Genomic DNA, 18,368 nt, shown 5'->3' with positions numbered 1-18,368 from the left:
AAGATCTGCGATGTGTGGGCATGAAAACAGATGCGTCAGACAAAGAATGGAAGAATTTGTGCAAAAAGATTAGTCGAGCGACTTTGCGTCGCAATTCTAGCTTTTCAAGATGGGCTTTGTTCTTAGGTTGGTGACATTTGGAGGTCTGCTCACGTTGGCCCGTGCGCTAGACATCATGCTTCGTAGTTGAATTAGTCAGTGAACGTTTACTTCAATTTATACGACCGAGTTAACTACGAACTTTACTTCGTCTTGTGGACTAACACTTTGGCGTTGCTATCAGTGCCTTGGGTCCTAACTGCGACTTTGTTTTAGCCATCCTTTCTTAGGGAATGCTTGGCCACCATATTGGCGACCTGATTGTTGAAGTACTGCCGGGGCTTCTGGGATGAGATATGTACGTGGTTGTGACACGAACTCGCTAGACGTGAACTGAAGTTTAAGTGAACACTGTGTTTTTTGTGGGCTTCGAATACGACTTCTAGTGATCTTTAGGTTCGCAACAGACCCAGCTTTATGTCGTAGGAATGTCTTTTTTCCCCTAGCTGTCCGTGGTCTACATTTTGGTCTCAGCAAAGCCTTCCGCTGAACATACGTCATGAAGAACGTCAGTGCTTAAAACAACTGCGCCGGAGAAATCATTTCGGCGCTTAAACTACTGGATCGTATTTTTCGCCCAAGCGTCCAGAACAGCACAATAGATGACGATGAACACGTTGCACACAGCTGTACGCCACGGAAGTCATTGTTAGCGCTTTGCTACCTTTTGTTCATACATCTCTGCAAGGTTCTGGTCATGGTTGAATCGATTCTGTGCAGACGGCCTTCGGCCCATGACGCGCTCGCCACCATTGTCTTTAGCACTTTCCTTGACATCAATCTGCGGTGAGACGGGAGAACGTCATATCCAGGACAGGTTACATGGAACTTGCAGTTTGCCACGAGTACACCAGACGCAGACGGACTGAAATTCATTTAACCAAGAGCCGCGTCCTGGAATTTTTGACACGGTGAAGATGCAGCTTGCTGCATTTACAGCCACATGCATAGTGGCATTATTTATTTATGTTGACCAGGCCACAAGTACATGCACTAGGCCATGCACGACATGTGAGTAGCGTACTTGCAGGGGTCTTTTTGTTGTTGTCTTGCCATAGCAATTATACGGCGTTTAAATACTTAGATGAAAATGTGCAAAAGCTGGGCATTACTACATTTCCTGGTACTTTACCCAATGTCTACAGGCGCTTAGAACGACAGAAAGCTGAGCTAGTTGGTAAGGATTCATTATGCAAAATAGAGGGGAGGCTTAACAGTTATCTCTCACGGAGACCGGCACATGTACCCGACTGACACGTGGTGTTACCATTCCCGAGCTTGCGCAGATGAATTTTGCGTCTTATTTCTTTTTTCGCCTCAGTGCTGCCTTCAGTTGATAGTCGGCGTTCGTGTTGTCCACTTCTCTACTCTTGTGTCCAGTCTGCGCGCCTCACCTCTTTTTTGCTTAATGCCTACATGCGTCCTCGTGTCCCCAACCTAGTTTGGATTATTTCTTAATATTGAACACAAAATTACCACACGCTTCAAATTAGCGTAAATCTGATTTTTCCGGAAGTGTGCGATAGGTATATTTTAGCCTATTTCACTGCCACCTTAGCTATTGTAGCGAGTCGTGCGGCCAAACGTACATAACATACATTACTCCCTTATTCCGATTACAAAAATGAGCTGTTGGTGCGATTACTTTCTCCTCGGTGCGTCATCCCTCTAATATTCTATTTCGGAGGCTGCGTATACTGCCGTTTACTGACATGCGGGACTACAAGATTTCCTGCTTAGGGAGTAAAATAATAACACACGCACACCTCTACCGCGTACCATTTTCACGTTTCCGTCGTTAAACACACGGCATGCACGCAACGGTAATCTTAATCACCCTTTATGTTCGAATGTGTACGGCGAAAGATTAATTCAATTCTCTGGTGTTAAGATGTGGAATAATTTGCCCCTTGAAATAAAACTCGCAAGAAATTTTGACATTACATGCAAATGCCACTTCTTATCTTACCAAGCACGTTCTTAAGATTTTTATACTTAAGAAATAATGTGTGTGGCAATTCGTTCTTTTTGTTTGTTTGTTCGTGTTTAGCGCAGTTCTGTGATTATATATAGTATTTACCGCTTATGTATGATACTTTCGCTATTTTGTTTGTATAAGATTGCTAATTAACGAAATACATTATTTGTATTCGACCCAACACTAGCCGCATTAGGCTGTGGAAACAAATATCTTTGTACGCACTTTTCACATGATCGTGTAATAAAATTCCCGTTTGATTTGATGATTTGATTTGAAAGGATACTTGAGCATTCAAGAATAAATGAGCATTACATGATAGCCTCAATAAGCACAGGCCTCTAAACATCTACAAATTATTTGTGCATATTTATGCTGGCACATATTGTATGGTAATAACAGGCAGGATGTTGTAGGCAAGAGAGAGAAAACACTTTTGGACAATAATGGTTATAATTTAGTGACAGAGAAATCTACTCACAAATGCTGGTTGGCGAATTAAAATCTAATTGAAGCATCACACGATCAAAACGTGCAGTCAAATTAAGCACGAGGTGTGACTGACATATTGTCAAGAGTATTAGTGCGATAAAATAAGTAACAAGGAAAATTCGTTAAAGATTTGCCAGGCAAAAAAGAATTTTATGGCTTTCGACTTCTTCACCTATCAAATATTAATAAAAAAGAAATACAGTTCACCGGTAGAAAGCAAAGCTTTCTTGCAGACAATTTGCACAGCATGCACATGAGTTGAATTTGTCTTCTAGAAATGCCGCGATAAATACAGTCGTTAGGGAATCTATCTATCTATCTATCTATCTATCTATCTATCTATCTATCTATCTATCTATCTATCTATCTATCTATCTATCTATCTATCTATCTATCTATCTATCTATCTATCTATCTATCTATCTATCTCTCTATCTATCTATCTATCTATCTATCTATCTATCTATCTATCTATCTATCTATCGTCACTCTGCGTGTATGTTATCTGTCCGTCTGTCTAAAAGTTTTCCCACCAACCCGAGTTGCTATTGCAAATAACGTGTTGTAAATAACATAATTACAGTTCTTGAGCTGATTGAGGGAAGCGGATATTAGTTGGCTGAGAAATCGCATCATATATTCAAATAGTTTTCAAAATTCACAAATTAATGTCGAAGCATAATATTTTCTACACGTATTGCAATTTACGATTTGCAACCGGTGGGATGGTAAGGCGTATCCACTTGGAATGAATTTCCAGAATAACACCAGTTTGAAGATTTACGCCAGTATACTTACCGTAAAAGATGCAACTGTTGTTTCACTTCATTAACAAAAAAGTCTTTTATGAATTGAAGCACTAATGGTACTGCAACACTCATGCATTTTGGCCCACAACTTGAGAAATAATATCTCCGAGCTGCTTTCCTCCTGTAAATTAATTTCAGATAAATGCGTCTTGCACAATCACCAGCTACCATTCGTAAATTGCAATATCTACCTTGATGTACAAAGTTAAGACCTTAATTAGTGCACTTATGTTATATCCTTCCATATGGCTTTCGATTTCTCGTGCTCCTCATGTCCGCGTAACTGCATAATCGAGTTCATGGACGGCAATTGTGATACCTGCCAGAGGCAATATTTTAAATTCCGGTAAACAGAAAAATGTTAACCCCGAATTGGTTCAATGCTAAATGCATTACCGGCGACACTTATGGTGAGACGGGTTCTGCCGAATTTTGCAGCCATCGGGTAAAACAGAAATGAAGGCATTTGGAGTCGATAATCATTTTGTACTCGATTCGATTTTTTAAGTGGTTCACACAAAAACTCGAAGCTGCGAAGGTGTGCACAAATTCGTATGAGGCGAACTTCTCGTACGCCAGCAGCCAGCTGAGCCATATGTCCTCACGACAGCTGAATACATGTTTCCACACGTGCGGTAAATATTGGTTATTACTATTTTGCGAGAAGTTCTCGCATAATGCCCAATACGTCGCACACTGAAACGATGAAACAGCGTTTAGAACACGCATACACAGACAGATAGACAAGCACGAGCAAATAATTAGACTACTTGAAGTGATGAAGGCATGTTCCAGAAGCACGAAGCTTAGCATATAGCAACGATGGAGTTTTGTTTAGTTGACGCCAACGTAGGGCAGTATTGGCAACGCAACCGACAGCGCCAGCTCTTATGACATAATGCATCCAGCCCACGTGGTCTTGACCACGGTGCCACGGCGGTGGTCCAGCCTAAATGTGACACATTCTAGTAAGCCGTCGGTGTAGTAAAGGTAGTTTTGCAGCATTACAACATGACAGAAAGTAGAACTTCGTAAGGTTTCCTCAGTGAAGAACACGCTAGTTTTGCATTTTGCAAAACGCTCTCTCAATGTTTTCTGTGGTAGTATACTGGTCTGTTTCTGTTCAGGCTATTGACTGAAATGCCTGAGTGTCTGATCTCAGAAATGGGTGGCAACATCTGTAACTAGACAAACGTTTTGAACTGCCGGAATATTGTGTGGGCATTTCAGACGCAATTTCCCCCAAAACTAAGCTGTATCTTAGCATACTAAAGTGCCGGGGTATAGACAGCAAGTGAATAAATTCATTCTAGGTGTTTATTGTTCTCCTAAATCGAGAAAAATATTTTCAGTAAGGGATGCGTGGCACATTATTTTCCGAACACTACAAGAAGTTCTAGATCATTTCAGGAATATCGCTGCTAGAAAAATTTACAGGAATTTTATTTTCATACATATAATTCCATCTTGCTTCAATCATTCTCCTTTACTATGCTTTATCGGTTGCGTAGCGTTATCCGATATTTCTAACAGAGGAATGATTTTTTGCGTAGTTTCCCTAATCCACACAAACGAAATTGCTTGATGAAGGTTGAGTCGATGTGGTTTATAAGACTGATCATGCTGCTCTTTTTGTTTTGTACACTCGCGTTAGCTCAACAGGTAAAAATACAGACAAAGCGCACCTTCTACGCACCTAACAAATATGGTTGTTGAATAAAGTAGCAATACATGGGTTTCTTTGACGCTATACCCACTAGCGGCCATATCATGGCACATTGACTCCCAGTACGTAACCAGTGGCACCCACGACGATAATGGAGGAGAAAATAGTCTAGAGGAATTCGAAATCCCGAAGGTAACGCCGGAAGAAGCAACGAAAGCCTTAGGAGATATGCAAAGGGGGAAGGCAGCTGGGGAGGATCAGGTAACAGCAGGTTTGTTGAAGGATGCTGGACAGATTGTTCTAGAGAAACTGGCCACCCTGTATACGCAATGCCTCATAACCTCGAGCGTACCGGAATCTTGGAAGAACGCTAACATAATCCTAATCCATAAGAAAGGGGACGCCAAAGACTTGAAAAATTATGGACCGATCAGCTTACTGTCCGTTGTCTACAAAGTATTTACTAAGGTAATTGCAAATAGAATCAGGAACACTTTAGACTTCTGTCAACCAAAGGACCAGGCAGGATTCCGTAAAGGCTACTCAACAATAGACCATATTCACACTATCAATCAAGTGATAGAGAAATGTGCAGAAGATAACCAACCCTTATATATAGCTTTCATTGATTACGAGAAAGCGTTTGATTCAGTCGAAACCTCAGCAGTCATGGAGGCATTACGGAATCAGGGTGTAGATGAGCCATATGTAAAAATACTGGAAGATATCTATAGCGGCTCCACAGCCACCGTAGTCCTCCATAAAGCAAGCAACACAATCTCAATAAAGAAAGGCGTCGGGCAGGGAGATACGATATCTCCAGTGCTATTCACAGCGTGTTTACAGGAGGTATTCAGAGACCTGGATTGGGAAGAATTGGGGATAAAAGTTAATGGAGAATACCTTAGTAACTTGCGATTCGCTGATGATATTGCCTTGCTTAGTAACTCAGGGGACCAATTGCAATGCATGCTCACTGACCTGGAGAGGCAAAGCAGAAGAGTGGGTCTAAAAATTAATATGCAGAAAACTAAAGTAATGCTTAACAGTCTCGGGAGAGAACAGCAATTTACAATAGCCAGCGAGGCACTGGAAGTCGTAAGGGAATACATCTACTTAGGGCAGGTAGTGACGGCGGATCCGGATCATGAGACGGAAATAATCAGAAGAATAAGAATGGGCTGGAGTGCGTTTGGCAGGCATTCCCAAATCATGAACAGCAGGTTGCCGTTATCCCTCAAGAGAAAAGTATATAATAGCTGTGTCTTACCAGTACTCACCTACGGGGCAGAAACCTGGAGGCTTACGAAAAGGGTTCTACTCAAATTGAGGACGACACAACGAGCTATGGAAAGAAGAATGATAGGTGTAACGTTAAGGGATAAGAAACGAGCAGATTGGGTGAGGGAACAAACGCGAGTTAATGACATCTTAGTTGAAATCAAGAAAAAGAAATGGGCATGGGCAGGACATGTAATGAGGAGGGAAGATAACCGATGGTCATTAAGGGTTACGGACTGGATCCCAAGGGAAGGGAAGCGTAGCGGGGGGCGGCAGAAAGTTAGGTGGGCGGATGAGATTAAGAAGTTTGCAGGGACGGCATGGCGACAATTAGTACATGACCGGGGTTGTTGGAGAAGTATGGGAGAGGCCTTTGCCCTGCAGTGGGCGTAACCAGGCTGATGATGATGATGATGATGATGACGTAACCGTGTTTCTTCTTATAGCAACGTGAAACGGTAGATGAAATTATTATTTCACAACGTGTACAACCAAGCCGTGAGATGAAAACCAACCAACGGCAGCAGTAAACTGATAAACACTTCACCTCAAGTAACACTTTCAGTAGTTTGCTTGGTTTGGGCGGCTAGAATATGAAGATTCGACGGGACAGGTAACGGCGGTTAGGTGAGCAGGAAACGATGTTGGATAACTTGTGTTTCCAAAGTGTTGTTAATTCCACTTCATCGACCTTCCTAATGAGTAGTGATAAAAAGATATCAAGAGTAATTAGCCATAACGCACTAAGCAACTGAACTGTGGTCATACGGGCTTTATCCAAACTCTTTCAGTGAATAGTGTCAAATGTTTGTTTTCGTAGACTAAATAAAGGAAGTTCAGAGGGACGCGTGCATTTGGACAAAGTTGTACTTAACAAATTACATTCCACCAGGGCAACTAAGACAACACACCTCCGCGGTCATGTCATGAAGAAGCCCTGTGGATGCATGTTCAGAGAGGAAAAACGTCAAGCACAGTGCTTCCTCACCTTAACGTTTCATCATATTATGGCCGCCGAGCCAAACCTTCGCAATGCTAAGGTTGTGGGATCGTACCACACCAGCGGCAAGTTCCTTCCTCCACTTTCATTTGCATTAATTTATCATTTCTTTATTCCATTTATTAAGCACAATTCATTTCCCCTATGTTGCCCTTGGTGTCAGTGTTTGTTGACTTCTTATGATATGACTAATAGAAATCGGGCCCCTCTGTTAACCCTATTTCTTCTCGCCCAGTACATTTTAGTAATTGCTCATTCACTGTAGTGGGGTAGCGATTGGTCACCGCAGTCAATTCTATTTTTGAAGGAAGTAACTGAAGCTACAGTTGATTACTATATTTGTTCAATTTGTACGATTCGGAGCTGGGAAGAATGGGCGACAAGTACACTAAGGCTATTTAATAAAATTTTGATGCTCAACGAATCAACAAAAACTTCCCGCCCAATCTGTCTTCAAACCAGATCTATCGTATATATAAGCCGAGTCTCTTTGTTCAAGGTATCTTTTGGGACCCCCAATGCCGTTTTTCTTTCCTTGATGAGCAAAACGAGAACAAGCGGGGGCCAACGTTTCGACAAGTGCACTTGTCTTTTTCAAGGTGACATATGCTTTCTTCGGCACAGTATATATAATCAGGGCTCTGCTAAACGGAAGAGGGGATAAGGTGGGTGGGTGAGACGACGACTGAAGGTGTGTTAGCGGCGAGAGTGTAAAATTGAAAATGGAGGGGCGCTATTCACACCCCTGGTGACACAGCCATGTGAATAGCGCCGCGCGATTGGCTCAAAATGCCGCCACAGCTGCGCTCGACAATGCTGCAGAATTTGATAATCTCTTGGATAGCGCTCCAGCAGAAACGGACGCACTGTCCAGGCGTGTTGCTTGCAAAGAGCGAGCGAGATAAAGCCAGATTGTCGCGCTGTCAGCGCACTGCTGTGCCGCATGTCTCACTAGTAAGGCCTTTGCGACCTCTCTGCAAAGGTTTGCATACTCGATGAGTGCCGGACTTTATATATATAAGTGTGTGTTTTATAGATGTAGCCGTATCACAAGAAGTAGCAAACAATGACGCCAAGGACAATTCACCAACGTTCCCATATCCTTGTTGACGACATAAAAATATGGCCCCTGTTTCCTTTCTTCTCGATATGTACATTCATATGCATATTATATATATAAATATAAATATATATATATATATATATATATATATATATATATATATATATATATATATATATATATATATAAAGTATGTGTGTGTTTACCGGCCTGTATATAATATATCGAAGGACAAGCCCTAATTTAGAGAGGGGTGGGGTAAATACATCAAACCAGAATGCAATATACAAAATAGCATTCAAAAGTGAACTGCGCCCTTAAAGCAACTATGAAAGAAATCACACATATCTAATTGTCGGTGCATGTATGTATTCCAAGATCCTAGTAAAATATGAGCCATTCGTTAGGTGCAATTTGCACAAAAAAAAAAGAAACAGGAAAAGGGAAATTATAGCACTTGTTCATGCTCACCAAAACACTTTTAAGAGGAAGCTCTACCTCAGGCCGAACTCCGACGCGGACTATACGAATACATGTAAAACGCAAAAAAGTTTTTCTGAGAAACGCTGGACCGATTTTGATAAAATTTGCTGCATTTAAGTGCGAAAGTTAAATTCTAGTGACTGATTGAAGCGAATTATTGAATAAGGAAGCTTGTTACAGAAATTTTTCACAAATGTTAAAGTTCTAAAATATATAGAAGCACGAAGCGTACTAAGAGCTCTACATGAAGAAGAGATATCTCGGTTCCATAAACGGCATCCATTAGATCATTGAAAGCGGGTAAATTCGATATGTCAAATTATATATTATGTGAATTTGTTACATCGTATACACCGGTTCTGCAAAAGCTGTATTTCCATATTGGTACAATGACATTCATGTGTAATAAACCAATTTTGTCTGCTTTAGATGTCCTATTAGACGCAATCCGCAGAATTGTGGCATCCTTTTCATTGCCGAGTTATAGTTGTAAACTTGATAGCCTCGCATGCTAAGAAAATTTGATTTCTGCAAATTTTCAATAAGAATTTCACGACCTAAATCAAAAATTCGAAAACAACAGTCAGTAGGTTCTAAGTTTTCTTTTGAATTCAACAAACCTCGTCAAATTTGGTGGAGTAGTTGCCGAAAAAAACTAATTCTCCTTTTACGTGTATTTTGATAGGAGCATCCGAGCTAAAGCTTCCTCTTAAAGGGCCCCCCATCAGGTCTGGCCATTTTGAGCTGACACGCGCAGAGCATACAATGTGCGCCAACGATCGTGTTTGAAAAGAATTACATCGCTATGCGCCGCGAAAAGGCTTGAAATTTCAATCCGAACCCCATTTCCCTCTTCACTCGCGGCGAATCCACCCGGAGAAGGGCGGGACGTAATACGGCTCGTGCGCCTAGTAATCGTGTCCTCAGTGTGACGTAGCTCGTGGTGACACGTGACTTCGAGAATGATTCAAGTAAACATCCGTTATTCGTCCGATCGGTTGCTTGAATTTGTGTGATCCGTTGCTTGAATTGACGAATTGAGGTTTAGAGAAATAACAAAACAAACGGAGTGTCTGCATGGTTTTTTTTTGTTTTACTTTGCGCCGAAGAAAGAGCGATGTACTTCCGTTTCGTCTGCTCGTTCCCACGGTCGTGAGTCACGTGCGCAGGTATCGAAACCATACCATTTTCAACCGCGGTCCGGCGCGTGATCATGCTCTGCGATCCGCTTATTCTGTCTTAGTATTCGTGCAGCAATGGATTATACCGCTAGTCATATGTCCTTGTGCACAGCGCGCAAAATCGTGCGCTGCGTGAAACGATAACAGCGGATAAACCAGCGGAAGTGCGAATCGCCGAAAAAGAGAAGCGAGGTGAAAATAAGTGAAGGCGGGACCCGTGACGTATGTGCCACGCGATCCTCGAGGTCCGGCATGGGAGAACGCAGGGAAGGAATTTAGCTTGTGAAGGCGAGACGGGGCGAGTAGAGACAGAGTCACGCTATGCAGTGGAGCCCGCCTGCTGAAATCATGGTTCGCGGAACTGAAATATTTCTATCTCGGCTATTAATGAGCCGAGTTGAAATTTTTTAGGCAGAACGCTACCCTAGATGACACGTAACAACATCCAGCTGATAAAAAAAAGATTGCTATGGGGCCCGGTGGGGGGCTCTTAAAAGAAAAAGAGATCACGGGTCCTCACTAATCTCAGATGCAGGCTGCTGCATGAGATACAAGTCCGGAAAAGAAATGACTGCGAGCACGTCACAATTCTACAGCAGTAGACACTGACTTTATTTACATCGTCACCTAACTCAACAGCTGCTTTCTTCCCAGGTACAACCACGTGCGGGCCTTTGGAGGTACCCACCCCAGCAGGGACGCGGGCTCAGGACCACTTTTGCAAGCCATCGGTAACATGCCAGAACGAAGTAAACAGGCTGCGCGTTTGTGTATGCAAACCGGGTTACGTTCGCAACGCTTGGGGCCACTGCATAAGGAAGGAAGACTGCTGCAGCTGCCGCCGAGCAGCCAACATGGACTTCAATCATTGTTCGTCGTCCTGCCCGAAGACCTGCGGTGTGCCTGAGAACAAGGACTGCAGCCGACTCTGCGTTAGGGGCTGCGCCTGTGCCCCGGGATATTGGAGGTCGGTGGCCCCGCACTGCGTGCGTATTGCAGTCTGCGCGGCTAGGTTGCGCTAAATGGTCCTTATACTTCGTTTCGTGCACAGTACGCGTCGCCGTGAAGGCTAGAGTGACCTCTCTCACTGCTCGGGTTTGCGATCCAGGAATAATGCGTCGCCTATAAGAGAAGGAGATAGGTGGCTGTAATCTAACTCGATGTCAGTCTCAGTTTTGCGCCATTGTGTTGCAAAATATGACGTAGTGATTACTTGGAGGGCGCCGCCGATTTTAAGCTATTTACTGGCGAACGCGCATAGCGCCGCGTTTTTGAGACAGACCGCCACGCCCCTCCACTTGCACTCGTGATCAAACTATGTTACGTCGATTACTGGGAAACACGTAAAACGGCGGATGAACGTTCACCGGAAGATGAACGTAAATACAATCGTACACATCGACGGTAGTTATACAACATTTATTTAACCGCTTCACTAAAGCTTGCCCGTGCATAGGCTCCAGCATGCGTCAGGACCTGCTGAATATTTCCAAGTAAATGAATGGAAGCAGCGCTTGAAAAATTCCACGTGTAGAATGGTAGTTAGTGCGCCTTAACGTCCATCCAGGGCTTATTTTGAGCCCTAGTTCCTGGTTTTTAAGAATAGTTCGGAAATATTAAACGGATCTGCGATGGAAATCACTAAGATACGACTGGAAGACCTGTGGAGCAAAGTCTAAAAGATGCAATAAATGCAACCTTGCTTTGTATAACTTAGCCATGAGTAGGCGATAAACCTGTTTAATGGTGAGGATGCAGGGGAAATGAGGCAGGAGCAGATAGCGGCATCTGCAGCAAAGTTACAAGGGGGTGCTTATATTATTGTCATCTTGATAGCCATCACAGATGACGATTATTGTTTTTTTTTGCGCAAGGGCATAGCCATCATAAAGGATAGAGGAAAAACTTCGAATAAAGCCGTGTTTAGGAATAACGTCACGGAATGATTCAACGAAGCTGCATACCGTAATGTTATCAAGCGATTCGTTCACTGACATGTTGCGAACTTCTAAGACAAGAGAGGTATTCAGAGTTTGTTGCCCAGGAACGCGAGTAAGTTATCGGGGCGAGGAAATGTGTTCTCACTTTCTAACGCTGTAGAAACGCATTAAAGCAACACATATTGTGAGTTGCTATTGCAAGAAGGGATGTCCTGCTTGAAATAGTGTAATTAGTAAAAAGCAGCTTTAGCACCAAGCCTTTCTTTTGTCCTCCCGTAGCTATACATCGGAAACGGGAAGCACTTGGTGATTTCTTTTGTGAGCAGCTTGCCACAGCAGCTTGTTTTGTGTGTAAAAATGTCCCGAATTGCTAGAAAGTGCCGTCTAGGTTGAACACTTCCGAAGCCGCTGCAGCCTATCCAACGAAAGCGTCGTACAGCCATCTTCAAGCTATGTGAAATCTCGTAATAGGCAAACTACTCATTAGACAGGTGACACCCGCAAACACAAGGCAAATGGTGCGCAGCCTGTTTGGTCGGCCGTCTGTGGTTCACTCATCATACACTTGGACTTACTTACTATACAGAACTAATTAGCGCCATATTTGTTTTATACAAATCTCTCTCTATATGTTTGAACTAAATATTACCTTCAACAAAACACTAAACGAATGAACTACGAATGTAACTGGCGCGAACCTCTCCCCTTTTTACTCCAATTCGCAATTTTTTTTGTCGATGCCCTAATTACGAACTAGATTGTTCGCCCAGGCTTGCAGGCCACACGCCTGTCGCGATCATTCTGGTGGAATTTAAAAACGTGATGCTTCTAACTATTTTCCAGGGCCTATCCGCACGGACCGTGCGTCGCCCCCAACCAGTGCCCCAGCGGTGCTCCACTCCCAAGTCCAATCACATGCCCCGGTCCCCACCAAGTGTACACAGCCTGTTCGTCACCGTGTCCCATTACTTGTGCTAACCTCAACAACCCGCCTAGGAGCTGTCCAGCCGCCTGCGGAAACCAGCACTGCGTTTGCGCACCTGGATATGTTGCTCTACAGCTCAGCCCACTCTCATGCGTTCGTATAGACGAGTGTCCCGGCCGTGAACGGCGATGTCCTGGCCGCAACCAGAAGTACACAACTTGTAAGTCCCACTGTCCCGCTACTTGTGCTATCAACCGTACCCGCATCTGCCTTGCAGAATGCGCCGGCGAAGGGTGTGTCTGCAGGCAAGGTTTTGTCATCTTGCAAGAGAATCCACTCATTTGTGTGCGCCGAAAGGACTGCCCAGCCATGGGCACTCCAAACAAGTGCCCCGGCCCCGGAGAGGTATTTACGACTTGCAAATCACGCTGCCCACCCACCTGCTGGGACAGTGAACCTAGAAGCTGCACTGCTGACTGTGCCGGCGAAGGGTGCGTGTGTCGGGAAGGTTTCGTGCAGCTGCAAGATAGACCCTTGGTCTGCGTTCGGCGCGACAAATGCCCAGCTCCGCCAGTCACATGTTCCGGCGCACATCAGGTGTACACCCCCTGTAAGTCGCGCTGCCCTGCCACGTGCTTGAACGGTGGACGTAGTGTATGTAGCAATGAATGTGCAGGCCAAGGATGCGCGTGCAGGAAAGGTTATTTCCAGCTACAAGCGGAACCACTTGTGTGCGTCACAGAGGAAGTGTGCGCCATCATGTCCCAGAAACAGTGTTCAGGAGAGAACCAGGTGTTCACGTCTTGCAAATCGGCTTGCCCTGCTACTTGCGCTGACCGAGGCGTTCCTCGTGTCTGCGGCAATCATTGCGCAGGCCAAGGATGTGTCTGCAAGGAAGGATTCGTTATGCTACAAGAGGTGCCTCTGAAATGCGTCCGCCGCGATCAGTGCATGGTCGCGCCACAACAGTGTGCAGATGAAAGCCAGGAGTACACGACTTGCAAATCGCGGTGTCCTGAAACGTGCGATGAACCTGGCCCCCGCTCGTGCACCAGGGATTGCGCAGGCGAAGGGTGTGTCTGCAAGCGAGGGTTTGTCCAGCTACACGAACACCCGCTTATATGCGTCCGCCGCGACAAGTGCCCAGCGAGGCAAGAGCAGTGCGCAGGCGCCAACCAGGTATACACGTCTTGCAAATCTAGCTGCCCTGAAACTTGCGCAGAAGTTGGTCCCCGTGTGTGTACTGCCAACTGTGTTGGCCAGGGATGCGTCTGCAAGGAAGGTTATGTCGAGCTACAAGCCAACCCACTTATTTGCGTTCTCCGCGAACAATGCCCGTCCAAGCCAGAGCAATGTGTGGGTGCTAACCAGGTGTACACAACTTGCAAATCGCGCTGCCCTCGAACATGCTCAGATAGTGGACCACGTGTGTGTACCCGTGACTGCGCAGGTGAAGGATGCGTCTGCAAGGAAGGGTATGTTCAACTACAGGAGAATCCGCTTATTTGCGTTCGCTCGGAACAGTGCCCGGCCAGACCAAAACAGTGCACAGGTGCTAACCAGGTGTACACGACGTGCAGGTCACGCTGTCCCGCCACATGTACGGACAAGGCTCCTCGTGAATGCGGTGACGGCTGCGCCGGCCAAGGGTGCGTCTGCAAAAAAGGTTATTTCCAGCTACAAGCCAAGCCGCTTATCTGCGTCAGTCACGAAATTTGCGATGCTATGGCCGAGCAGTGGTGTCCCGGTGAGAACCAGGTATACACTTCATGCAAATCGAGCTGCCCTGCCACGTGTTCTGATGAGGAAAGTGCCTTGTGCACTAACAAATGTGCAGGTAAAGGATGTGTGTGCAAAAAAGGTTTCGTGCAATTACAAGCAGAGCCGCTGGTCTGCGTCCGGCGGGACAATTGCCCTGCAAACCCGAAGCACTGTGCAGGAGCAAACCAGGTGTACACGCCTTGCAAGTCGCAGTGTCCTGCTACTTGCTCAGATTACGGTCCTCGCGAGTGCGACCGTGAATGCGCGGGGAAAGGATGCGTCTGCAAAGAAGGATTCGTCGAACTGCAACGCAGACCACTGATTTGCGTGCGCCGCGACCAATGCCCCGCCAGACCTGAACGTTGTCCAGGTCCAAACCAAGTGTTCACCTTATGCAAGTCTAAGTGTCCTGAAAATTGTTCAGACAAGGGTCCTCGCGTCTGCAGTGCTGACTGTGCTGGCCAAGGATGCGTTTGCCGGCAAGGCTACGTGCAGTTAAAGGCTGAGCCATTGGTCTGTGTGCGGCGAGCCGAGTGCCCGGAGAAGCCAAAGCAGTGTAAACGCGCCAACCAAGAGTACACGTCGTGTAGACCGGGCTGCCCGGCCACTTGCTCAGGTAAAGGTCCCAACACTTGCAGTACAGAGTGCGATGGTGAAGGATGCGCTTGCAAGAAAGGCTTCTTGCAGCTACAAAGAAGGCCCCTTATATGCGTGACGGAAGAAATATGTGCCGTCATGGCGCAGCAGTGGTGTCCTGGTGAACATCAGGTGTACACGCCTTGCAAATCGCTCTGTCCTGAGACTTGTGCGGACGATGATACTCCCGAGTGCGCTGATGAGTGCGGAGGCCAAGGGTGTGTCTGCGAGGAAGGTTACGTCCAGTTACAAGCGCAACCGCTCATCTGCGTCCGCAGGAAGGAATGCCCGGCCCGGCAAAAGAAGTGCAAGCGAGCCAATCAGGTGTACACGACTTGCCGATCCCGGTGTCCTCCCACATGTTCCGATAAAGTACCCCAGGCTTGTGGGGCTGACTGCGCAGGCGACGGATGCGTTTGCAAACCAGGCTATTTCCGGCTGCAAAAGAAACCGCTTCTGTGTGTTACTGAAGAAACTTGCGATAGCTCCTACCAGGTGTGCAATGGTACGAACCAGATGTTCTCGCTTTGCAAATCCCTCTGTCCTGAAACGTGCTCAGACGACGGTCCTCGCTATTGCAGCAGTAAATGTGGGGGCCATGGATGTGTGTGCAAGGATGGATACGTACAATTGAAGGCGGAGCCACTGACTTGCGTTCGCCGAGAGCAATGCCCGTTTAAGCCAAAGGTCTGCCCAGTTTCCAACCAGGTGTACACCACCTGTAAATCGCGCTGCCCGGCCACTTGCACGAACAAGGAACCTGGTGCGTGCACGTACGAGTGTGCCGGAGAAGGATGTGTCTGTAAGAGAGGTTATGTCATGCTGCGAGAGACACCCCTTCACTGCGTCCGCGCCACTGAATGTCCGGCCACGCCCGAACGTTGCCCTGGTGTTAACCAAGTCTACTCAAATTGCAAGTCTCCGTGCCCTCTTACTTGCTGGGATTCGAAAGCTCGCGCCTGTCCAGCAACATGCGCCGGCGTAGGCTGCGAATGCAAGAAGGGAACTGTAATGCTGCGGGAGAAACCACTCACGTGCGTCAAGCCGCGACAATGCTTTGACATTGCCAACGCCGCTAATCCGGAGCTGATTGCAACACTGTCAGAGGCGATTACAAATTCGAGCGTGGGGCCAGGTGGGCTACTTTTTCCCGAGGGCCCCGAAAGGCCCGCACAACCAAACTTGCCAACTACGACTGCAAGCGTGGGTCCGGGTGGCATGGCGTTTCCAGGAGAGCCAGCCGAGCAGCCGCCTCCACCGGCCTTGCCGCCTCTGCCTGCGTTACCAAAGCCACCCCCAAGTCAATTGCCTGGTGTTCCAGAAGGTCCGACAGTTCCCGCTACGCCGACTCTGCCAAGCCGGCCTTCACACCCCGAAGGTCCTGCGATACTACCAAGTATCCCACCAAGTGCACCTGTAAGACCAGAAGCACCCGCAGTTTCATCTCAACCAATTGTGCCAACACCAAGCATGCAACCAAGCGTCCCGGCGTATACAGCACCAATGGTGCCGGCTCAACCAGGATACCCTTCGGCGGGTGGGTTCCCAGTCTTAGGACCAAGTGGTATACCAGGTGCACCAGTATATCCAGGAGCCACCATGATTTCCGGTCATGCAGGCTACCCAGTGGTTGGGACGCCAATGGTACCGGGTGCCACAGTTCAAGAACCCGCTGTGAAGGCTTTGAGGAAACCTATCTACTGAATGTTTAACAGTTCCTTGCTCAACATTTTTCGGAATAAATTTAACCCGCGCTGCGTTTGTAACGTTGTCACGGCTAACAGTGGACATCCTATTTGCACGCAATTAATAGGCGGTCAACATTAAAGCAAATTATGATTTTGGAGTACTCTTTGTCAATTTACTAAATAAACAAAATTCTGCCGTTACGTAACGTGTTTGTAAACAACATACATGCCTGCCATGAAGACTGGTTTCCTTAACCCTGTACTATGTCTATAACGGAAGAAGTTTGCACTCATTTTCATGAAGCTTTCACAACTCATACATTGGTGCTCGAAAAATGAAGTTACTGTGTTCCTCACTTTTCTTTTTCAGGATTTAATAAATATGAGTGCGTGCTACACAGCACAATTGGCAGCTTATGTATTCTTTCAATTAGGGACGCGACCCTCTTACAATGGCTCCCTAAAGCGCCACATAACGAAACGGTGCTACTTAAACAATGCATCGGCGCACCCGATGGGCATGGCGGATAGGGCTGGAACACAGGTAGCAAGCAGTAAGTATGCATTTTGAATAATTTAGGTCCATTATTTAACGCCTATTGAATAAGCCGTTCCAGCTGTCGTGAGTATGGATATAATGGTATAATCAATTAACTAAATTCATAAATAAACGTCTTCGACGAGATGATAAAGAAGGTAAGGAAAAGCTACCATTCATGTCCGTTATGCTACCAGTACTGCTATACTTACAGAGGACAAAACATTGCGGCAGTACTCACGACACGGTGACTATTGACGGGATGCGATTACCATCAAACATTGTATCGACTCACCATGTTGCTGAAGACACTCTTATATATAACCTGTAGTAGTCATTTTGAAGTTTCCATTGCCTGAGCAGTATGCGACACATTGTCCATGTGTAGGACAGCTAGTGTCAGCCCACTTTGACAGCACTAGCTGGCCAGCGTCGACGGTGATTATGACGGCATAACGATGGCAGCATGAAGATGACCCAATGACGATGGTGGAATTAAGTAGCAATGACGACTGTGGAGCGCTAAGGCGGTATGAAACTACGGAATATGGTATTACCCCGAAGTAATGATGACAATGTGATTTTTTCAAATGATGACTATGGTATAATGATGGAAGCATGATGAGTGCATGAAGACGACTGTATGACGACGGTGGTGTGACGACGTAAACACGAGGAGAGAGTCGGATGACAAAGCTGGATCCATGATGACGGAACAACTATGACGGTTTCTCAATGAAGATATGACAACATATTCAGCATGATGAACGTATAACGACAACGCAGTGTCGACAATGGCATGACAACAGCGGCGTGATGGTGATGGAC

The 18,368-nt window shown here is 45.9% G+C and overlaps 1 protein-coding gene across 1 annotated transcript; it reads left to right on the top strand.

Moving 5' to 3' along the window:
• Positions 1 to 827: 827 nt before the first annotated feature.
• On the top strand, positions 828 to 17,160 carry LOC142563940 (zonadhesin-like). Its single transcript, XM_075674684.1, has 3 exons — positions 828 to 1,110; positions 10,707 to 11,019; positions 12,836 to 17,160. Exons 1-3 carry the CDS (start codon positions 1,017 to 1,019, stop codon positions 17,016 to 17,018), a joined length of 4,590 nt encoding a protein of 1,529 aa, XP_075530799.1. The 5' UTR covers positions 828 to 1,016; the 3' UTR covers positions 17,019 to 17,160.
• The last annotated feature ends 1,208 nt before the right edge of the window (positions 17,161 to 18,368 follow it).

Source organism: Dermacentor variabilis, chromosome 11 (assembly GCF_050947875.1).
Source record: "Dermacentor variabilis isolate Ectoservices chromosome 11, ASM5094787v1, whole genome shotgun sequence".
Lineage (NCBI taxonomy): Eukaryota > Metazoa > Arthropoda > Arachnida > Ixodida > Ixodidae > Dermacentor > Dermacentor variabilis.
The sequence above is the reverse complement of the archived record's forward strand: the minus strand, read 5'-3'. Positions and strand labels throughout refer to the sequence as shown.